General features: G+C 36.1%; 1 protein-coding gene across 1 annotated transcript in view; it reads left to right on the forward strand.

Moving 5' to 3' along the window:
- The window catches only part of Zdhhc8 (zinc finger DHHC-type containing 8), a 116,579-nt gene that overhangs the window by 41,015 nt on the left and 50,107 nt on the right, over positions 1-25,457 (forward strand). Inside the window, exons 6-8 of the mRNA XM_081771493.1 lie at positions 4,215-4,374; positions 9,837-10,105; positions 19,603-19,761. Of these exons, the coding sequence (XP_081627619.1) occupies positions 4,215-4,374; positions 9,837-10,105; positions 19,603-19,761 (588 nt within the window). The remainder of the gene's footprint in view (positions 1-4,214; positions 4,375-9,836; positions 10,106-19,602; positions 19,762-25,457) is intronic.

Below are 25,457 nucleotides of genomic sequence, written 5' to 3' on the forward strand. Positions count from 1 at the left end.
GTTTGGCGTGATGTCACAATCCGGTATACATCTGGGAATCGCATTCGAAGCTAGGAATCCTTTCATATTGCAGTTTCTTACTGCAGACTACAAATAAATTTAGTAGAATAGTGAAAGAAGTAATACACTTACTGTATATACAGGGTGTAACAAAAAGGTACGGCAAAATTTCAGGGGTTGATTCCTTATGGGTAGACAAGCAAAACAGTTCATATGACCATATATCGGGAAATGCATCGTTAGAGAGTTACGGCATTGAGCCGCCTGATAGTGTGAAATAGTCACATTCTGTTCGCTCCTTAACTTGACTGAATTTAACTCTCAATAACTCAGCCCCTAATTCAGCTAGGAAGATAATTTTGGTGTCTATGTATTCCTGAAGGACGACGCTTTCCGACGATATGTATTTCATGTATGTGGGGGATGCCACGGTGGACGGGGGAGGGTAATTACGTGTTTTTTGTTTTTTGCATCAGGATTTTGAGAATGGCATTCCTTCCTCCTTGGGGTGCACTCATAAAATGCATATCGGTGGAAAGCATCGTCCTTCAGGAACCAAAACTATCTTCCTAGCTTAATTAGAGGCCGGGTTATTGAAGTTTAAATTGAGTCACATTAAGGAGCAACCAGAATGTGACTATTACACACCATCAGGCGGCTCAATGGCCATAACTCTGTAACGATGCATTTCCCGACATACGGTAATATAAACTTTTTTTGCTTGTCTACCCATAAGGAATCCACCCCTGAAATTTTGCCGTACCTTTTTCTTACACCCTGTATAAAAGTAATGTGTTAATAAGACCTATTTTCCTAGTTTAAAATACATTAAAGGTCATTTGTAATGTTCTATTATCACAAATATTTTAGACTTGTACACTTAAGTAGGGTTACTTTATTGTATTACGCCAAAAACATTAGTACTATATCAGTTCAAGTTAAGTCACGCGCAGATTGAGAATATCCATGCCACCATATTAACAGCTTTTCTTTATTTTGAAGATTTGTCGTGAATCTCCATATTAGTATACTACGGCTACAAATAAGCTTTATGCACCAAAAAGCTCTTAATCCCTTAAAAAAATCCGTATCCTATTACATCCTTACATTTTTTTCTATTTACTGTACATATTAGCAATTGTTTACCCAAACCACTGCTACAACTATTTTATCTTAACGCTATAAGAATCGTATTATATAGTGCTTTACTTTTTTACTATGTTTCTACACGGGAAATGCTTTCGTGGTCACCGCGGCTGTTAGAAGCTGAAGAAAGCTGTTGCAAATACAGGCAGACAAATGGTTAGACTGTCGAAAGAGCGTCACAAACAAGATAAGGCTCGAAAATTTTTCTTCTGACCTGTTCGCCGGTTCTTAAACCTAGGCAGTATAATAATAGTTTCATACATGGGGCTACATAATTGTATTTTGGATTTAAATTATTTAGGAGCCAGACTCGTATTTCCAATCGCCTTGACTACCTGCCTGAACAAGAGGAATCTTGAACGTATTTCGTTTTGTGTTTTCCGAGGTCTACAAGGGAAAAAAATCATAAAAGCAGACGTTTGAAGATCTCAGTTTTTTGTTAAGTTTCGTCCGTGTAGATTAATTTCTCTTATATTGCTTCACTCACTGTAACGGAGTATTGTGTTTATTACTCGTCATTAACATATCAAACCATTCATTATCGAAGAAAACGGTGGATCAATAGTTTAATGCTCTCCTCTAGTATGAAGTGTCCCTGGTTCGAATCCAGGTCATGATTTGTGGTGTGTCCGTGGGTTTTCTCGTGATTCTGACGTTTCCTCGCATGACCATTCCATCGATTATTTTGTAATCATTCACTCTCATTAATCATTCCTCTCCATTTGCTTACAGGGCATATTAGTGGTACATAAAAGTAGAAATTTCATTTTATTTTATTCAGTAATAAGCCTATTGTAACTAGTTCGTTATCATGACTCTGTTATCATATATGTTCATTTGTTGGCTTAGAACACCAGTCGATCTGTAAATGTTCACATTTACCAATATAAACAATTTACGAGTATGTTCCATGGGTTAAAGAAAACTACAGTAAGCGCGAAGATGATATGGTGAAATAATATTGTTAATGTGTAAAGTAGATCGATAATAGCACTGGCGAATTCTCATAATGCTCATGGACATGATTATCGTCTTAATTTTGTCCTTGTGTTGAACTCAGTATTAGGTTATTTTTACTTGGATTTTTTTTCAGTGTTAATTTCCTCGGGCTTCCCCCTGAATGCATAACTATCGAATCCACGACGAACTTGCATACAAGAAATTATCACTCTACTATCGTATAATTGCTTTCATTTTTTTTTTTCTCTCCTCAAGAATGAATAAAATTCGCTTTCTAATGTCGGTCGGTGACCCAAATATGAGAACATTAATTAGTTTGACTCAGGCTGCAATGTTAATAATATTGCAAATTAGTACACTACAACTTTGTCCTAAAATGTTCAAGTATATTCAAATAATTGAAAATAAATAGACAAGTAGCTTTCCTTTTAACCACGTTCGCTGCGGCAATGTACTACTGAGTTTGGATCTCAGTGCTATAGGACTCACCGTGTATCTCGTTGAAGGTTTGTCTGTCAATGCGTTACGAGTTAACAGTGGCTCGTGCACGGATCTTACTTTGAATTTCTCTCCACAGATGATGACACCGTATTTCAAATTCACACTTCAGCCATCTGTTGACAGAATCTGAAGCTACATGACGCCAAAGCAGGACGCGTCACCGATGACTCGTGTAGCACGTGGATGCTAGTAATGTTAAAAATCTGTAAAAACGTAAATGCACAAACGCACAGAGGTAATACAATGTATAAAGCGTCACCACACAGAAGCGGAATATCGCACGAGCTACCGGTGACTCGTAACGCAACGAACGTGTTAAAGAAGCCTTTAATTATGTTACTTTTTTTTTATTCTTTGTGTTATTACCAACGTCGTACGCATTTGAAAAACATACATATCTTTCGATAAGCCATTTCCCTAGTAAGTGCGCAGACAGTTTCCCCTGTACCGACGTATGACGTACAAACATGGTGGTCATTGTTTTAAACGCACGAGTAGCAGACCGAAATTCAATCGCAATTTTTTTTTTCTTTAACATCCTGCCGTACAAAATGCAGAATCTTTCTCGAAAGAGCGGGAGTGAATGAGAGTCAGCTGCAATTGGTTGATACATTCGGAAAATGCTAATGTAAAAGTTAGAAACGTTTCGATGGAACTTGGTTAATTTGGAAGTTTAGCGTCCCGTACAACACCGAGGCTATATGATATGTGGACTTAGAACTTAATGTAGGATATGAACCACATGAGTTCCCGCTGAAAAAAAAAATCGGGTATACCCTCATAATATTGATTAGGTAGAATTCAAACTCCAAACTTTATTTCATAGAAGTCAATTGTACCCGGAAGTGAGACTGCATGAGTTGATTGCTGTCAAATAAAGAGCATGTCGAAAGTCTTAATAAAACGACTTTGTCTGTCCATCCGTTGACATGTATCAGAGCAAAAACGGTAAGACATATCGAGATGCATTCCAGGGATGATTCCATCGCCTCCATTAAGTCTCTATTCAAACCGAAAGAGGTTCAGATTAGTCATTTCCGATTTCAACGTTTATCTCCATATTATTTTGTTTTGTTTTAACGATGCAGCGTCTCAAGGCAATGTACTATGGCTATCCTGAACACTACAAAAACCATAAGTGGTTCACTTTCAGTTTCAATACTGAATTCCACTGCAAAAACGGTAAGAGATATCAAGTTGCGGTTTTTGCAATCTATTAAGCGTTCCAAGAATAGATTCCACCTCCTTCGTTAACTCTCCATTCAAACCGGAAGTGGTTCAAATTAGTCACTTCCGGTTTCAACGTATAGCGCTATCAAACAAAAACGGTAACAGATATCAAGAAGTTTTTTGTGCAATCTAATCAGCATTTCAAGACAATGTACCGTGACTATCTCGAACACTACCGAAAGATTTAATCTTTGTTCTTATTACTCTATTGCAATCAGTAATTATAGATGTAGTACTTCAGGTTTGAGTATTGAATTCCCATAGTTTGAAAGTATACCGTAGTTTCACACTGTGAAACGAAATCCCCTTGTTATAACAATAGTTTTAAGGGATACGTAATACCACATCACCACAAATATGATATTCTTTATTTTCAGTTTATTACGACCTAGTAAATACGTTGGAAAGAAGCCAAAACAATATAACTTTCCTGTAAATCCTCCTGCCATCTCGACAATAGCAAGTGATAGTCAAGTTAAAACTTACATGGATAATAGTAATGGTGTTCGTAATGCTAGTTCAAATGCATATAATAAGGTAAGAATTCAAGTTTTGCAAGTATGATGCAACTTTAGTGTGTAGTTATAATTCTTTTTATTGCAGAATTTCAGTTAATTTAAATAAAATTCATATCGCATTCTTTGATAGTGTAATTGACATGAACAGAGATGGAATTTTGAAATATGTGATTGTATGCACATGCATGTTTGATTACTCCGTTTTTAAAAAAAGCTTAATCGTGCGATAGTTGGTGACTGCTAGTTAAGGCGTTTTAGATCGTCTCTACATGTTATGAATACTCTATTTAACAACTTAATTTTTTAAATCTTTAATGTTTAAGTATCAGTAGTTGCATGTTCATAATCTTATTAAATAATTTCGGTAATTGAGTCTTAACAAAGTTGTGAGATCTCTGTTGAAAGTTTTACCAAATGAAAAGCAGTTTCTGAAAGCTTATTTACATGTACATGTGTTTAATTTACTATTAGAAATTATTTATAGTATGTTTAAAACTATTAAACATGCATAATGTGATGAATATCAATTATTTCATTGTTTTACAGACTGCCATATCCTAACCTTTTTTCTATCCTAATTCATCATTCCGCATCTTATCCATTTACCTGTTTCTTCTGTGCTTCACCTTTTCTTTCAATATGGTAAGTAGTAAAACTCACAGTACAACTGTTTTAAAAATGACGGGAAACTCCGTACTAATATTCATAATTTGAATGAAATCGAACAAAAGCAAACTTTTTCTAAGTATTTCGATAGTTTTTAATAAAATCAACATTTATAAATATTTCGACTTTTCGTTTGAATATTGTATAAGGCCATGTTTCCTGAACAGTTGTATTTTTGATGTGGTATTATTAAGTAGATTAACTATTAATTTATGTAGAGTCTTTGAAATATTCATTCTTAACGCGAAAACTAAATTAACTCAAGTTAATTATTCATTATGCAAATACAATGCCCAAAAGAGTTGTGATATTTATTTATCACTGTAGTTAAAGCGCCTTGTTTCTCTACGTAATTGCCGCTATTATCGAAATACTTCTTTAGATTGTCTTAAGTTTTTTCGTTCCACTATCGCAGAACTTCTGACCACTTTCTGAACCATGTCATAACCTTTTCCTCGATCTCGTCGTCAACGAAGCGTTGTCCAGTAAAGTGTTCATAAAAAGAAATAAATAACTTGGTGCAAGGTCAGAAATGTGTGGCGAATGATGGAGGGTTTCTCATCGGAATACTTCAAGGAGTTCTTTGGTGACATTCACTGTGTGAATCCTAATGTTACCATGAAGGAGGCGAACTCCACGTAACATATCCCTCTGTTTGTTCTATATTGCACGTTGAATCCAATTCAATGACGGAAGCATAAATTTAATCTTCAGGATGCCGTGCGCAGAACGGACGCCACTGCAATGACTGTTACTTGCATTCAAGCTTGTTTCCACAGACCCATGTTTCATTACCCGTCGCAGTGGTGTCTAGGATGTATCTCCCTTGTGTGCGTAGCATGTAAGGATGTCGAGTGCAAGACCAGTTCTTTTCTTGTGCTCGTCCATCAACATTTTGGGCTTACATAGTATTGAAGAACACGGGAAACTCCGTACTAATATTCGTAACTTGAATGAAATCGAACAAAAGCAAACTTTTCCGAAGTATTTCGATAGTTTTTAATAAAGTCACAATATAGAAATATTTTGACTTTTCGTTTGAATATTTTATAAGGTATGCACATAATTTTCAGTACTATGATTTTACGGTTACGGCTTCATGAATTGTGTTCTATGACGTGTGGAAACGTGACATACAGGTCTTCGTCACACCTATTCGCACGCACTTATTCAGTTCCTGTAAGCAAATCATCATAAATCACAGACTGTCTCCCGCTCCTTTGTTTATCGTTAATATTAGTCCTACCTCCAGGAGGCGCAACAGCACGTCGTCCCATTTTGATGATTCATAAGGCTCCCATTAAGAGCCTCAATTTGACGAGAGTCGTATCACAGTGCTCGCTGAAACTGAAAGATTTCATTTCATTTTTTCACAATGCTTACTTTGATTTTGGCGTAATTCTCTATTGCTGCAGTAATATCTAACACGTGTGACTCGCACTGGACTCAGAGCGGTACTGCCGAATGAACACGAGTAATTTCAGTGGTAATCGTGTCATTTTATCCAAAACACTATCATCTCTATGCTATGTATGTTCACTTTCATGCCACGCCTTGTATAAAATGAAATGTAGTTGGAAGGTCGGAGACGATGTCGAGAATGAACTGAGTGTCTTATCGTTTGTTATATTTTAGACAGACTTGAAACCAGTAGTGTAAATATAAATGCATTAAACTTAAAATGTTTGATTACCCAGAATCAGGCGTTAGTGAAAGAGAGAATTATGTTCACTCTAAAATAATTGGATAGCAACAAGGCAGACTAGACCACCTACTTTTTTTTTTAAATTTTATTTTATATATATATGGAAATTGAGTTATCTGTTGTAACATACGTAAAATATGGTAAAGTTTGATCTGCCAAAGTAGACTACGTGAAGCTGGTCTACTTTGTCGTTTTTCTCCGTTGAATAAATGTGCAATTTGAATGAGGCAGAGTAGACCACATTATGTAAGAACAGCTTTGCTCAATAGGTGGCGGTATGGTTATGACTAATATTATGTACATGCTCAATGTTTTAAATTAAGCAACAATGTATCAAATTGTCTTAATATTTGTATATTATTATTTCAGCCTAGAAAACATACGTATTTGAATATTAAAATAATGCTGAATGTCTTCGTAAGTAACGTATTTCTGCAACATTTCGTGGAAGGAACTGTAACATTTTGCAATGAGTAGGTACGTAGTTCCGCATGGGGTGTTTGCTGGTTACTGACCTTATCAAGAACGGCGCGAAAATGTGCAGAGGTTTCCCGCCAAAACACGGCGGCTTTGTTAAACATGTCTGACGATGATCAAGACTTGCATTTACAATTAAGTGACTTGAGCAAAGATGAATGGGTGCCTGGTGGTGATCGTAACGAGAGTGAGGTCATATCTGAACATGATAGCAGTGATGAACGTGCGGAGACATTAGAAGCGGGTGAATTAGATGCATCTCGTGCTGAACAGTTGGGTGAAAGCAATAGTAGTGAAGTTGTGAATGAGAACAAACAACGTAAGAGAAGAGGTACCTCTCGGAAGGAACAGAAGCAGAAGAGAGCTAAAGGGGAATCGTATGTTAACAGAAAAGGAGTTGTGAAACAAGGCAAAACTTTTCAGATGTATTTGTGCTCGTGCAAGCGGAGCAGCTGTTCCAAGTCATCGGTAGAGATGAGGAAAAATACTTTCAAACTTTTATGAGCTTGGATCGTGGAATAAGCAAAGGTCTTTTATAGTGTCATGCATTAAAACTCGTCAAGGACAGGGAAAAAGAAAGTCCCATCGCATATATGTCCTGAATAACGTCACTGTGTGTAAGACAGTGTTTATATAACAGTGTGTATCAAGTTGTGTAAACTGGGCCCTCCGTAAGAAAGTGTCCGTGGAAGGTGTGCCAATAAATGACCAAAGGGGAGTCCATGTGCCTAGCAATCGGCTGTCTCATGAAGAAACTAGCTTCATCAAAAACCACATTGCATCTTTTCCTCTGTATAAATCGGATTATTCACTTTCTAATAGACTGTACTTGCATCCAGATCTTAATATGCGAAAAATGTGCAAGATGTATGTTGAAAAATGTGCCTAAACCTCTCACAGACCAGTGTCTTTATCCAAGTTTAAGGCTATATTCAAATCTGAATTTCCACAGGTACGTTTTTATATTCCTCGCAAAGACATGCAAATCATGCGATGTGTATAAAATTCAGCGACAGCAAAATGATAGTGGCGCAAAAGTGGAAGAAGCTCACAAGCAGCATCTGGAAAGGGCAACGGCAGCGAGGGCTAAAATGAAAGAAACGACAGAAAAAGCTAAAAACGATCCAGAGATAATGACTTTCACATTCGATTTAGAAAAAACGCAACCGATTCCATATCTCAGTACAAATGTGGTGTACTATAAAAGACAGCTCTGGTTGTACAACTTTGGTATCAATGTGCGTTCAAACAACAGTGGTATTTGTAATTTGTGGATTGAAAGTGAAGGTAAACGTGGCAGTACTGAGGTGACTTCATGCGTTATAAATTTTTTGAAAGCGTCTGCACATAAAAATGTGAAACATTTATTTTCCTTTAGTGATTGTTGCGGTGGACAAAATAGAAACAAGGCTATGATATTCTTGATGCTTTATGCTACTACAGTTTAGGGGTACGAAACTTGGGAACATTCCACCTAGAACCAGGACATAGTTATTTGCCCAATGATTCCGATTTTAGCAATATAGAGAAGAAAAAGAAAACCTGTATGTATCTCTTTACAGCAGATGACTGGATACAACTTATAGAGACTTGTTGAGTTAAGAAACCATTCACAGTGAAGCGGATGTCACACAAGGATTTTGTGACTGTTGATACAGAAGGTATTTTAACTTTACGGAAGAAGTATACAAATGATGACGCAGTTGAGATGATGAAACTCCGTGTGTTCAAGGCTATCAAAGGAAGTCGCAAACTATTAGCGAAAACTTCGCCTTCGCCTGCTGAGAACTAGTGGATGGAATGGGATTTCACCCCACAAAGAAAAGGACGGAAGCGAGAGTTTTCCAGTGATTGTGTCCATCGAGCGTACAAACAACCTATTCCCATTACTGAGGGTATAAAGACTTATTGAGCCTTTTACCCCTTGTTCCACCTATATGTCATAAGTTTTTCAGACAATTACCTCATCACAAAGAACGCCAGGAACCGTATGACTACTTGGATACACATAGCGATTCTGACTAATGAAAAAACAAATCTTCATTGTCATTCGTGTTGAATATGTGAAAGCCACACTGAGAATCTGAATGCCTAAAAATAATTTATTGGCTATTGTGCATGTATTTTCTTATTATCTGAATCTGCTTTAAAATTCCATTTACATTTTATTAAACATAACCCCGATAATATTGTAGGTATTATTATTATTATTATTATTATTATTATTATTATTATTATTATTATTATTATTATTATTATTATTATTATTATTATTATTATTATTATTATTCATATTACTAATCAAATTGATAAGCCAAAGTAGATCTTTGGTCACTACAATCATTTTCCTTGATCTTTATTTTGTCCTACATAATCTTATTGCTCCGCCAAAAGTGTTCCATCAAAAGCCAAACATATGAACACTTTTGCGGACAAGTATCGATCGAATTGAAGTTTGCTACGAACTATAGTGGGCTGTCGAATTTTGTTTTCCATTTTTCTCGAAAATTTGAAAATCCTACTTGGTCGAGTCTGCCTTGTTGCTATCCAATTGTAGTAATACATACCTAATTTCTTAAATTGCAGAATATTGTTACTAAGGGTAAAGTTTTCTTTCTTGCTTTAAATTGCAGTTATCACCTGGTCATGAGGGGTCGGATATGGACATGGAGCCAACAGCTTCGCAATCTCAAGATTGTGAACCGACACCGCCACTCCAGCGTCATGGTTCGAAAAATAATTTCTTCTTGCCTCCAGTTGCTGGTCAGGAAGATCAAAGAGCAATTAGTGGACATCCTCAGCTACATGGACAAATTATGTATGGGGGAGATTCTCCTCGAAAAGGTGGGGGACCTCAGGTTCGAGGACCATACACCCGTGGTTCACCTCATCCACGTCCAAGGTAAATCACAGTGTATTTTTTTATTATTATTATTATTTTATTTTATTCAATTTGTCAAATTAGAAAGATGAAGTTTGAAAAATGTTAAGGCTTCATTGAAATAGGCTCTTCTCTGTGAAGTTTAGAAATGTATCTAGACATAAAATGGGATTCAACAACGAAGAACACTTCTGTATGGGAATTATCTTATGAACAAGAAGTTGCCTTTTTAAAGAAAAATAAATAAATAAACGATACACATTGGATGCTGTGAAATAGTTGATCCAGAAAATAATTATAATGAGAATGTCCGTTAATTTCAACATTAAAACTTAACATAATGAAGTTTCTGTGTAAACCTACCAAGCAATCTTTCGATTTCCCCCTTTTTGTGGTTATAAGTAAGTTTGTGCGTTTCCCGAAAGTTAACATTCACACAAGTAGTATGTTCATAACCTTATATTCACATTGAAATTTTTATATCATTGGATACCTCGCAAGATGCTTGAGTCTAGAAATAGTGAACTATTCTTCCAACGCTAGAGATATGGATCATGATATTTGAATTACTGAGCATTACCTAATTAAATGTAGTTTGTCCAAGACCTTCCCAGGCCACTACAAATATCCTGAGTAAATATTTGAAGACAGTTCATATGATATATAGGGAAGATTAGGGAGATATAGGGAAGAAGCATCAACTTCTCAGGGAAACTGTGAAGTCAAAGAAAATCTTTATTCCTTGGACCTACGTACAGTGCGTAAATTAATCCATTATTTCGAATCCATAGTAATACCATTCGCGATGATTTATGTGTTGTTCTCTTTACAATGAAATTTTCTTTAAAACGTATAGGTCCTAAAATATGAGGAAATAAATCCTATATATTTCATCATCATCATCAAAATGGTAGATATAATTTTTCCTTCCTTGCAGTGCTTTTTAAAAGTTAATAAATAAATAAAAGCAATTACTATTAAAATATAGAAATTAAAGACAATTAATACGAGTGTAAACGCTATAGAACCTGTAAATTCGGAAAGTAGAGAATTGGTAAAAATGTTCGGAATTCTACTTTGCATAATTTTCATCGATCATGTGACTTCGCTGTGAACCCTACAGTGCAAATAAAAATTGATTCTAATTTCAAACCAGGTTTCTCTATGTGTTTATTAATAGACGCTATAGAATGCGTATTAAAATTAAAATCTCACAGAGGGAAATGAGAAAAGTGAAATCCTAAGTTGGAACACCGATGGGTACACGGTAAGATTTTAACTTCAGGTTTTCTATGGTTTAAAGGAATGCAATGAATAGACCCAGAAAAATTACTTTGAATAAATAAATAAATAAATAAATAAATAATAACTTTCATGTCGAGCGTGTGGCTTTGGACGAAGTATTGGGTTTGATTCTTGGTGGGACAGTATCCGAACACACTACAGTGGTTCAGATCCCATTTTAAACTGTAGGTCTTCTTCTGTTTCGCTTCGCTGCTATATTTAAAAACTTATAAATATAACCAGTAAAGTTAGAAGTATGCGCATCAGCTCTTCCATATTTTTCACACTGGAGATCAATATCTAGTAGGAGGAGGATGTTTATTGAGGTAAGGATCCATTGTTCTGTAAATCACTTGAAGAGCTATCTTCAGTAAACTCAAAATATACTCACTTTGCTTTTCTATTAAAGATTACTAATGGAACGTGAGGAACACTTTTTTAAAAAAATTAAATCTACATTACTTACCTTAAAGTACGAGGGTAAGTCAATAAACATCTTCAATCAATTTTTATTATTTATTACCACACGAGTATATTGTTTTTATTCATATTATTTTTCAACATAGTCATCCTACTTTTCACTTCACCTGGTCCACCGTTGCTCAAGCTTTCCGATACCCTCTGGAAAAAAGGGTTTTTTGTTGTGCAGCAAGTAACGAATGCACTGCTTCCTTCACCTGTTGATCGAAACTGAATCAACGGCGTCTGAGAACATCTTTAAGGAGACCAAACAGATGATAATCTGACGGGACGAGATCGGGACTGTATGTGGGAAACTCGAAACGCAGCGTGTGAAGAGTTGGAGCGATGTGGGCGGCGGTATGTGGATGCGCATTGTCATGCAACATAAGAATGCCTCCGCGACCTCTGTGTTTATTACGGATTACAGGCTTCAGCTTGCTTACCGTCATATCACTGTACTATTTACAGTTCATTGTTGACCTTTTTTCCAGTAATGTTCCAGGATTGGTCCTTGTGAGTCCCAAAACACTGTGAGCATCACTTTCCCTGCAGAAGGTTTACTCTTAAACTACTACTTGACGGGAGATCCGGGGTGTTTCCATTTTATGCTGTGGCTTTTGCTCTTTACTTCAAAGTGATGAATCCACATTTCATCTTCAGTAGTGATTCTCCTGAGAAACACTTCACCTTCGTTAGCATAACGGTCCAGTAGGTGCTGACAGATTATATGGTTTCGCTTGTGCTTTTCATGGAGCTTTTTGGGAACCCATCTCGCACCGTTTGTGAATGTTGATTCTGTTATGCATGTCGTCATATGCAAATCCGTGACTAATCTGCATATGTGTTGCCATTTCATCAACAGTCACTCGTCTGTTACTCAGAATCAAGGCACGAACTGATTCAATAATGTCATCAATTGTTGCTGTAGCTGGACGTCGTCCTCTTTCCTCATTCTTTCGACCACTTTTGAACTGTTAAATCCACTGGTAAACACTACGCTGTGGCAACACATTGGCCCCGTATTGTGCTTACAGTCTTCTATGAATTTCCGCTTCGGGTACATCTTCCAACCACAAAAAAACGGATGACAGAATGCTGTTCTTCTTTGGTGTATACAGAGAATGGCGCAACTATCTTTACTTCGCAACAGCGCAAAGCGGACTGATGTGATAACACTGCAACCTACCACAGATGAAGTAAACGGTAACAGCTAGCGTCTGGTGAACACACAATGTCAACCTGAAAAGAAAAATATTGCAGTTAGTTATTGACTTACCCTCGTGTCTCTGTAGCGACCAGAACTCCTCAAACGATCGATATTTCGAGTAAATTTATCAATTGCCCATTTTTAATATTGTTGAACAAGCTTATGTCATCTTACGCAGCAATTGATCACAGGCTATGTTGCTATACTTCAGTGGAAATTAAGGAATTGTAAGAACTATTGGATACCAATACTTAGTTGCAGTAACGAAAAACCCACTAGCGGGAGTTTTAAACTTACTCCGTGCTACAATTATTCTGTTCATAAGAGGATAGTGCACTTTGTAACGTACTGGTTTCCCGGTAACGATACATTGATTATTTTGTTGCCTATTCTATTGTCTGGTGGCCCCCGTATAGTTAAACTCACTCTTTTGTTTGTTCTATAACATTGGCGGCACTCGTATAGTTAATCTGTGCAGTGTTGATATAGTACATGTATTAGTTTGTTGTTGATGCTATTGTTTTGGTGGCACCCATATAGTTAATCTGTCACTTTTGATATAGTTAATGTTATAATAATGATATTTTGTTAGGTTGATTCTTCATTAATTTTCCCTTTAACTATGTTTGTTTTATATGCAACTGATAGATTATTTTTGTTTGGGTGAAAGTAAACAAGCTAATTTTGTCACTTTTGTAACTTCCCATATAACATTATTACCTTGAAACTACGGAACATTAGCCAATTATATTAAAGTTAAATATTAGAATAACGTAAATTATTAATCGGGAAAAACAGTATACATTCAAAACAATATTTTGAAATTAAAATGAATTCGTTCCGAGACGAAGTAAGTTGGTACTATCGTCCTTGAGATTAGTGACGTACTTTGAAGAAGAAGTAAAAAGATATAAACAACAGATTACCGGTGGCGGATCCTCCTGTAATTTGAAAGTCAACGTAGAAAATTTTCACTTTTGGACTTTAACCTTATCGAAAAGTTTTCAGATCAAACCTCGATATTATATGATTTAGTGTAAAACAGGAGGATCAATAAAAATTTAGTAAAATGTCTCTTTGGATGCCACCCGATAAACATTTGGTGTAATCCGCCATTTTGTGGAACAGGAATAATATAGCGGCTGAAATCCAGTTATAAAGGGAATCGACAGCCGAGCTTGTGAACTTTCGGAGGTACCTGAAACCTAGTCACTGTTTTTTTTTAGAAGAATTTGCTGTCATTCAGGTAACACAATTTAATAACTTTATTCGTCCAAGATTGAAGCGGCCAACTTAAGATGGCGCCTCGTAGGCTACAACCATAATATCACCATAGCAACCCACTAGTATGAACATTAACTGTTATGATAATTCCAGTTCAATTAAATATGCAAGTGTTTTACTTTACGATGTATAGTTAAATCAGCGTTGCGTCACGCATCTTATGCATTTCCTATACATCTCTCCACTAGAATGAAATTTAAGAATACTTGATTATAATAGTAGTCTGTCAACTTCAATCAAAATTTGTTTCGTTGTCCGTATTATCATTAGCTATGATCACTGTGAATAATATTACCGTTACATCTCGGAAACATTCTTCATCACGTAAAAATCTCGATCAATAGTGGCCTTATGTGTTTATTTAAAGGGGAGTTCAGCTTTGGGTTGCTGCTCTTCATGTATTGAGACTGACTCATTATTTAGATTAGGTCGATTAATGGTGCTGATCTGAATATAAATAATTGTTACTGTGAAAAGCAAGTTGCGATAAACATTTGCAAATGCGTTCTCTCGATGTCAGAAATTTCATTTATTGGATTTTTTTTTCTTTTGTAGTTTCATGTCATTTGTAGATAGCTCATAACTCATCATCACGAAGTAGTTGTAGTGTATTTTAGTGTATGGCTGGATTAGTATGTGCTTCTGCTCCTGCTTTGAAATGAATTGATAAAGATGGCAAGCAGTTTGTAGCAATGCGTACCGCTAATACACTTTATGCATACCTGGCTAGTGGTTAGGTTTGGTGGGATTCACTCATTGTTTTGAGACGCATATTATAATGATTATAAAGTTATTGAATTGGATCAGCCCATATCAATTTGATGACGTACATGTATATGTAATGTGTTCAGTCAGTCTTAGTAATGTTCCGTAGATGGCTACTTATCATATTATAACCAACAAAACTCAAATATGTGTGATCTAGCTAAAGAAATGAAAGTAAAATATTGCAGTGTTTCTAAATTTATTAAGTCTTTGGAATATAACTGAGGGCTACATTCAAAATGTGAACATTCTCAGAATTATCATGAAAATATGATCTTGTATAGACTGAAGTCGTGATACGATCATGGTTAATTTCTGCTGAAGCTATTATCAGTCCTCGTTGTATTTTTGGTTTGTATCATTGATATTGTCTGGAACAATAAAAGTAATTTGTTCGAATTAACCTTATTTATCAAGTGAGCGTGTTTTTGCATTAATGCATATATACATATTTTTCCTCTTTATACATAACTAATATATATTTGCACATCCAAAACTATAAACATAAGATAAATAATTTCTTTACAGATCTTACTGCTGGTGTACAATTCTAGAAAGAACCTATAATTATTTTATAAAGAAATTGCGTTCTGGGTTAAATAGTTATCAATATGGATTTTTATTTTTTTTTCTTTCATGCATGGAAAGTAAGCGTTATAAAGTGGTTTCTTTATTCCTTCTGATATCGTGATTAATCATAATAAATAAATCGTCTTCTTTCTCCTATCTGTAAGGAGGAGAGGTACGTTTCAACTTACTACCTGGTCAGTAATTTGTTCTTTCTAATGTCCATGTCTATGTTTAAGAAATGAAGTTCTTAAGTTCTTCTGTAAGTAGATCCTAGCAGCATTTGTCCAACCACACAGACAGTGTCGAAAACGGTACGAGGCCATCTTTGAAACATACTTGAAAATAACAGACTAAAGGAACACGTTAAGGAGTTAGTGCCGCGATGGCTCAGTAGTAGAGCGTTTACCTCTAGTGTGTGGGGTCCCTGGACTTTGTGGTGGATAGACACCGTGTGGGGGGGATTTCTTGGGTCTTCCGTTTCCTACCACTTCATTCATTCCACCATTGCATTCACTTCTCATCATTACCGTCTGCTGTATCGTAGCCGGCATAATCATGGGCCGTAAAACTGAAAGATTTCATTTCTTTTTCATTTCGCATTAAGGAGTCTGAACTTTCTAGGATTGCCCAAGCATGTACCTAGGTACAATATCCAAGCATCAAAACGCACAGTTCAGGATATTACACTTTTGTATTGTGCATCATCTCAAATTGAAAGAAATATATTTGAGTCTTATTACATATTAACGAAGAATCTGATTCTTACATTGAAGAAGGCGATTTTGACAAAGACTAGGATAACATTATTACAAATTTTATCAATGGAAGTTAAATTACTGACATATAATATAATTATTTGTTCCTTCTATTTTATATAACCAGCTTCTATACCAAGAAAAGAAAAAAATCGATACACACAAACTAAATTCGCAAATTTGCACCTAAATATGTATTTGGTAACGTTGAATATCCAAAGTGTTTCAAAGATGTCCTACTGTTTTCATCGCAGTGTCTGTGTGGGTAAATGATGCAAGGACGCTCTTATAGAGTAATTTTTAAGAATTTTAATACCTGTAAATATAGACATTAAAAACAACAAACTATTGTCTAGGTGATAGTTCATTATTAGGTTATAAGTAGAATAATATATAGTATATATTATATATATACTATATTGTATATAAGTAGAACATATATATATATATATAAGTAGAATAGTATATAAGTAGAACGCAGTTTTCGAATTGCCAGTGCACTGCGTTTGGGAGCAGATGTTTGCGAGCAACACAGATGTCCTGACTGTAGAAGTGTCGTAAACAAGAAGGACCTTCACGGACTCTCCTCTGCCAATAGTGCGGGCAGACATTCACGCCACTCCAGTGTGAACGACATGATCATGAGGGCACTAATTTCAGCAGGCGTTCCTTTTATACGCGAACCGTTGGGATGCAGTCGTGCAGACAGTAAGAGGCCAGATGGTATGACCCTAATACCGTGGAAGAAAGGAAAAGCACTTCTGTGGGATTGTACTTGTTCCGATACCTTCGCCCCATCAAAGCTACATTCTTCTTCAGCACAAGCTGGCAACGTGGCTGCTCGCCGTGAAACAGAAAAACGCAAAAAGTACAGCAATTTACTTGACAAATATCATTATGTCACTATAGCTATCGAATCAGGTGGTTCCTGGGGTCCCGAAGGTCTTAGCTTTATAAAAGAAGTCGGACACAGCATTTTTTTGTCGTCAGGAGACGCTAGAGCGGCCTCTTTTCTACTGCAACGCATCAGTATAGCAGTACAAAGAAGGAACGTTGCATCAGTTTTGGGAAAGCTACCCTCTGGTAAGGAATTTGAGATCTTTTTTCTGTAATCATCTCGGCAAAAGTTTAAAACTGCTGTTGTTTTAAAGTTTCTCGGCAATTGTTAATCATTTTAAATTAACCTATATATGTTTTTCTTGTAATTATGTTCATTTGCTTATTCTTTTATATATCGCAACAATTGTTCCGCAGGTGTTGTCAATTTCCAATATTATTGTTCTCATAGTCTATGTTTCTACACATGTATTGTTAAATTGTCTTGCATTGTTTAAAAAAATATATATATATCAATAAATAACTTAAATAAAAAAAGTAGAATGATTGTAGTATGGAATAAGTGTATTTAAAACTTGCGTTGGTTTTCCGTTATTACAATTACGTATTGGTATCCAATATTCGTACGATTACTTTATTCAATTCAAATACAACATCATAGCATGTGATCAACTTGCTACGTAAGATGAAACGCATAAATAAGCTTGTTAGATCCTACAATATTCGGCGCTTAACGGAAAAAAATTGTCCAAAGATGAGATGTATGCTAATCGATAGATCTTACTAAGCTGAATAAAATTATACGTGTGAATGTAAAAGCTGACGCGTAGATTTGGAAAAAAATACGCAAAACAATTTAATTTGTAAACCTAAAAATTGGTGTACGAGAACCATGTCACTTATTGAAGCTAATGCTGAAATATATATCCTCATTAAACTCTTCATTTTGATATTAGGAAGACGAAAGTACATAGTGTGATTAGTGAGATACAGCCCAGAATTTTGATTAACTCTTAAAATCGAATTTCTCCTTCAGCCTCCTTCCCTTGGAGCATCTCGCCGTGTCTGAGTATTCATGAAGCCTCTGTTTTCTTTTCTCATTTCGGTTCATAACGGTTTCAGTATTGATTTCTCTAGAGCAAAAACTGTAAAAGATATCGAGGTACGAATTTTAGCAATTAATTCAGATTCCCTAAAATAGATTCCGCTTTCTCCATTGACCCGCTATTCAAACTGAAGATGGTTCAAATTAACAATTACCAGTTTCAACATTTATGGCCATAGAACAAAAATAGTAACATATAGCGACAAGTTCTTTTCTTCAGTCGATTCAGGGTCTCAAGAGTATATAGTATCACAACCCGCAACACACTATCAAAACCGGAAGTGGCTGAAAATTACTATTTCCAGTTTTAATACTGATTTCCGTAGACTGTAAGAGAGATCGAAATACAAGATTTTACAATTCATTCAGCTTTCCAAGAGTAGGTTATATCTCTACCCTTAACCATCTATTCAATACGGAATTGGGAGGGCACGGTGGTCCAGTGATAGAGCGCATACCTTTGGGGTGTAGGGTTCCTGGTTCGATCCCCGTCCAAGTGAATTTGTGGTGCCCAATATCATGTCTGTAGGTATTCTCAGGGTATTCTCGTTTCTTCCCAAACTCCATTTCACCAGTTCCTTTTTTTTTTCATCATTCATTGATTTAATCATCCGTCTCCCTTAGCCTAAGGGCATAATCATGGGACGTTAAACTGAAAGATTTAATTTGAATGAGAAATTGATTCAAAATAAATTATTTCCGTTTTTAACCCTTATGGCCATGAAATAAACAGTAAAGCATAACAAGTAATTGCTTTTGGATATAGATTTTGCGTCCTTAGAACAGATTCTATCTTAGATCTTTTTAACATAGTGCAACCAGCAGTTGTAGATGCACTACTTCAAGTTTGAGTATTGAATTCCCATAATTTGGAAGTCTACCGTAGTTTCACACTGTGAAACGAAACTCACTTGTTGAGTTATGTTATTAGTGACATTTTTAATTAACCAATTGACTGTCTAGCCTTTATCCGGATAATTTTCTCCAGAAATGACAAACGTTAGTAGGACATCAGTTTTTATCATTCTAATATCATCCTAATGATTTACGAAGCTGTTTTATTTATTTATATATTAGTGAATAAAATACAGTATATGTTGTATTCTCTTTTACCACTATATTTACTAATTACATAAGTCTGGAATTAACTTTTGAATTGAATGTTAGTAGTGTATTGTAATAAGCGATGGATGTTTCAATTGGATAATGGAGCGATGGATTGTGATGGATGTTTCAATTTGAACTTCAGGATGGTAGAAGTGCCACAGTCTCGTAGCCATACGCCAGATCCTTTGTCGCCTGAGCAGCAGTCGCCAGCTCGAGGAGCCTTACCAAGTCCTACAATGCAGCAGCGGATTAAAGCCATTGGTGTACCTACACCATTGGCAATGTCAAGTCCAGTACGAAGGTAAATTATTGAATGCACTCCTTAACATTATAATAGTAGTTTTAAAAATCAGAAATATATATATAAAATTTAAGAACTAAATGGATAGAATTCCTTGAAGAACAAAATACGGATAGGTGAATTTTAGGAAAATTGTGCTTGCAAGTTAGCATGGAACTGAAACGTTTAACACTGCGAACATAAATCTTCATTATTGAAATTGAATCCCTGTCAGAGTATTTCGTTCCACAAGCTTTCAGTAAATGGTTAACTAGGATTTAGCTTGCTAATAAATTATTTAGATAATAATTACATATTTTCGACCTATTAAGGAAGCAGGGACATAATTTTGTATTTTCATTCTGTTAAGAAAGCAGGGACAACGTTTGATATGTTGGAGTGTAGCACTCCGGAAAGAAATATAGACAGTACCCAAGTATAGGAACAAAACTAGTAGTAAACCTCCTCCTCTGCCAGCCCCACTCCGGTGTTAAATTTAATAGTTTGAGGTGCATTGTTTGTTGCTACGTTCTGTAAGCTCACTGTTTCATGAACTTTAAATTTTTGAACCATAAACAGATTTTGATCCAGCAGGGAGATAAGTTACAAAATCTTAAAGAAATGAAACAAAATAATCTTGACTTGGTAGGAGTTTGTGAAATAGGTTGGGAAGATAATGGAGAATAGAAGAGCAAAGGATAGAGAATGTTTTACTCAGGTAATGAAAAGGGCGGTCATAATGGTGTGGGTATAATTCTTGGTAATTGTCTAAAGGAGAAGGTAGTGAAGGTAGGATTTGTTGATAGAAGTATGATGTTAAGGCTTAAAGGTAAAAAAAAAGAATCTAGTGGTGGTACAGACATACGCACCAAGCACTTCACATACATCCCACGTAGCAGAGGAAAATTGAGAAAATTGAAGAAATTATAGCCTGGGAGAACGGCGGTGTATGCGTAATTGTAATGGGAGATTTCAGTGCAGAATGTGGGAGAAAAACAGGAAATAGTTGACATAGGAAATCATGCTTTAGTTGAAAGAAATGAAAGGGGAGAAAGAATGGTCAATTTCTGTAGACAGAATTCGCTGGTAATTGGGAACAGTATGTTCAATCAGCACAAGAGACGATATACATGGAAATGTTCAATAGACGTTCGAAGGTATGAAATAGATTGTTGTGATTCAGGACAGGTATCGGAATAGCTTGAAGAACTCGAAAACTTCCCGGGGCCGATATTTGCTGTGATCATAACCTTGTGTGACCGAAGTGGATATTCAGCTGAAAAATGTAGGCAGAAAGAAAGTAGGCAACAAGATGCTGAATACTGAGAAGTTGAGAAACGAAGAAGTGATAAATGTTTTCGTTGAAAAATACTCAAACAAAAAAGAATAGTTGGAGATAGTAACAAATGGTGGTACAATATTAAACTATGCATATACCAGTCTGCAGAAGTAGTGGGTTACTGCGAACTCAAAACGGCTAAGAAACCATGGATTACGTAACAGATGTTGCAGAAAATGAGGGAAAGGAAGTCGTGGAAATAGGTTGATACGGAAGAGGGTAGAAACACGTACAGGAAGTTAAACGAGTTACGAAAAAAAAAAACAGTAAGGGAGGAGTTTTACAAAAGAAAATGCGAGGATATAGAAGAATTAGAAAGAGTTGGGAAAGACGAGAAAATGTACAAGGAGGTGAAATTATAGAACTTCGGAGGAAACAAAAATATTACAATGACGGTGGAAAATAAGAATAGGAAGATAATCAGCGAGAAGAGTGGAGTCCTAGGAAATGGAAAGAATATGTTGAGGATTTAAGTGAGAGCAGATATAGACTGTGTGAATAGAAAATGAAGTACAAGAGGAGGATGATACAGGGTTTAATATTCTTTGGAATAAGTTCGAAAAAGCTATATTCGAAATCAGGAGTGGAAAGGCAGCCGGATAGATAATATACAACTCGAATTCATTAAGAATATGGGAGACAAGGACAAGAAAGAGTTGTTCCGACTATGCAATGAAATACATGAAACAAGATAGTGGCCAGATTTCCTGAAGACGATCATGATACCGATGGCTAAGAAATCAAACTCAGGTATAAGAATTATAGAATTATTAGTCTCATATCGCATGCAGCAAAATTTTTACTTCGAATACTGAACGTTCTGGTTCAGGAGAGATAAGAGCATAAGAGATGCAATTGGATTATTGAGGGTGATCTGTGAAATGTTGTGGTGATTGGTGAATTGGGAATTCATTAATGTTCTTAAGAAGGTGGGTTGGAATAGAAAGATCGAAGACTCATAAGAAACTTACATATGAACTTATAAAGTAAGTGTTGGAGTAGGAAAGGAAAGACAGGAAAAGAGAGTTGGACAGTCCCACATCTTCATTATTTAATATCTATCTAGAAGAAATAGTGATAAAGAAGCCTACATATTGAAGACTGCATCGGTAGAATATAGAATAATTAAGAGTGTACGGTTGGTGAGTGATAGGGCGCTTGTTGTGGAATCTGAAAAGAAAATCAATAAGATGTTAGAAAGCTTTGCAAAGGGCTATGAAGAATATGGGATGAAAATAATTGTTAGAAAGACAAAAGCCATGGTGATTGGAACGAAGCGGTCGGTGTCAAATATAGAAGTAGGAGGGGAGAAAATAGAATAGGTGACTAGTTTTCGACACCTGGTTGGTATCATTAGTGATGATATAAATTACGAACGTAAAATAAAAGCAAGAATAGGAATGGCGAAGAAACCTTTAGGAAGGTCTACTTTGTGAGACCTTGAATGAAGTGTCGAGGAAAAGACTCATAAAATGCTTCGTATGGAGTATTGTACTCCATGGGGCAGAAACATGGACATTACGCAAAAGTGATTAAAAACGATTGAAGCTTTCGAAATATGGGTGTGAAGAAGAATGGAGAGAATTAGCTGTGTCGATCGGAAAACAAATGCGAGGGTGTTGGAAATGGTTGGAGAAACAAGAACAGTTCTGGATATTTTTGAAAAGAGAAAGATAAACTGTTTGGGACATTGGCTAAAAAGAAACTGTATCGAGAGACGTGCAAGAGGGTATGGTGGCAGGAAGAAGAGGGAGGGGGAAAGGAAGCTACAATTGATGGATGGCATAGAACAGAAAAATCATACATGAGGACTGGAGCATGGAAACTTCTCAGTTGCTGCAAGTGGTCTGTCAATAATAGCAGAATAGCTATGATGAATCAAAATGATGCCACATGTCTGATAGCGTGTCTTCATTAAGTCTCATTACTGAACGTTATGATCATTTTTAATAGGTATTCTAATCTTGTAATATTATATTTTTCCTTAAAACATATTTGTTTTTGAAAAACTTAAAATATATATAAGCAAAACCAAGCTACTTCTAAAGCATGATTATTAAACATCAAAATTCTTAACTTTATGTGATGTAAAGATTCGATGAGTCCAGCGTTTTGAAGTTGTTACATGAGACGAAGTAATGTCAATATCTTTAAATCTTATATTAAAATTGTTCATGGCTTTCTTTCATTCCTCGCATTATAAACAAATTTCGGTTTAACAACCAAAATAACGCTAAACATTGCGTTTTCGTATAGAAATGCTTGATAAGTTCGACGTAGAGATTTAAACGTATTTGTATTACGTGTTTGTATGCTGATATATTTCAGTCAGGACATGAATCCGCTAGTACGCAACATTGATTTTGACTTTTCGCTCCTGCTTTCGGAGATGCATTTTACCCCTGTACGAGAAACCGGCACATTCATGAGCCCTTGTGGGGAAACTCTCTGCCCTACTAGCGAAAGAACATGCTTCGACCCTTTGCGTCAACAGGCACGAACTTCACCACAGACTGTGAGGCAAATCCACGCCTCATCAAGAGTAACAGTTTCCTCCGATCACCTGCGAGATGACGTTCATACAGCCTCCTACAGTTCCTTTTTCACAGCCATATGACATGGTTTCATTGTGTGTGCACTGCTCTTGCGAATGACCATGAGGCAAAAATCCCTGTGAATAGCGCGATTGATTGTTGCCTTTGATGTGCAGCATTTGCTGGCCATCGCACGTTGTGTGGGGATTTTCGGAGGTTGCCATACGCCGAACTATACGCAATAGCAGCAGGGTCCTTTTCACAGAAGGCCAGTTTCTAGCTACTTACATCGGTGTGGTGAGTCCGGGATTCTGTGTCGTATACTTTCGTGTAATACGATTCACAGTGACAAGACCTACACGAAAATTACGCACTTTTTACACGTTTCTACAATGCGCGACGCTTGAACTTAGCATCGGAAAGAACCACAATGAACCCCTCCCAAAATCTGATCAGTTTCTGGGGCACCAAACTATGTTCGACCACACTGCTCTACTGCGTGACTAGCGAGATGATATTGCTTGCCTAGTGGGAATCTCACGAGGCGCGGTACAATTGTACATCGACCTATGTACTTTTAAGATTACATGAGTCAACTTGGAATAACTCTCTCGGTCTTTATACTCAAGTGTCGTCCCGAGATATTGAAAATGATGTAGCAACTAAGTCTGAAACATCATAGGCCTGTTATAAAATCATATTTGTAACACGAAATTCAGTGCGTTTTTCAGATCATATCAGTATATATATATATATATATATATAGTATCTGTTCCTTCATGAGGCAGCGTGCTATCATCTTCTTTTCTCCAATGGCAGAATATATTTTATCTGATGGTTTCTTAAATTTGATATGCATTCCATCTTCCTATAAGATATTTTGATAGTCTTAGAAAATGCATAGATTAGGTAAATGGAAACCAAACCGTATTTTCTCATTAGTCAGCAACCCCCAGCCTTATAAAATCCTATATAAGATTTATAAATTTTAAATGTAGCAACCACAATGGATACTATTTTAGGATAGTCAGAATGGAACAAAATCATCTGTTGGCGTAATGTTCCACCCCCTGCTAAATTACTATCCGTCTTTCCTATCAGAGACTACCAGAACTTAAAAATCTTCCCAATATAGATAAAATATCCTGTCCTTATTAGGTTCATTCAAGCTATTAAAAGTCCGGTCTGTTGATGGGAAAAGTATTGTGTCAAAGGATATAGTAAAAATATTGAAACAAAAATTTGCAAAAATGATTTATGCTCTGTTGAAGAAGTGGACTCGTAATTTTCTTTTTCCATGACTGTAGTTATTCAGTTATATCGAATGAACTTGTAAATACTGCCTTTAAAAAATGCCTTTCGACTTGTACATAGAAAAGAAGCTGCCACTCCTGAAATTCAGAACGTTTGAGAATTCACGTAAATTACATAAGTCTAAAACTTCGACCGGACTTGAATGCATTGCGAGATTCTTTAGCAAATAACATTGATGCGAAATTTTCTATAGTAAAGGAAAGTCTTTCCTTAGAAAATCTCGACAGTAATATTGAATTGCTTTGACTTGTATAATAACTTATCAACATGCGCTGAAAGCCATCCATGTTTTGCAACGGGAAACCAACAGCTGAAAGCTGTATGAGCGTCACATGGCGGGGGATCAGTGGAATTTTGTAATTACCGTAGACTAGGGGAGTAGATATATTTAGCCAATCGTGGAAACGTTTGAGTAGTTATAATTACAGAATTGGCCACGCAGAACGAAGCGTTTTCTTTGGTCAGTGACAGTAGGACAGCGTTTCAGTTTTTGGCTGTATTTTGTTACTGAAGTAAATTGAAACTACTTC

This window comes from Thermobia domestica, chromosome 9, assembly GCF_964235325.1.
Source record: "Thermobia domestica chromosome 9, izTheDome1.hap1.1, whole genome shotgun sequence".
Classification (NCBI taxonomy): Eukaryota; Metazoa; Arthropoda; class Insecta; order Zygentoma; family Lepismatidae; genus Thermobia; species Thermobia domestica.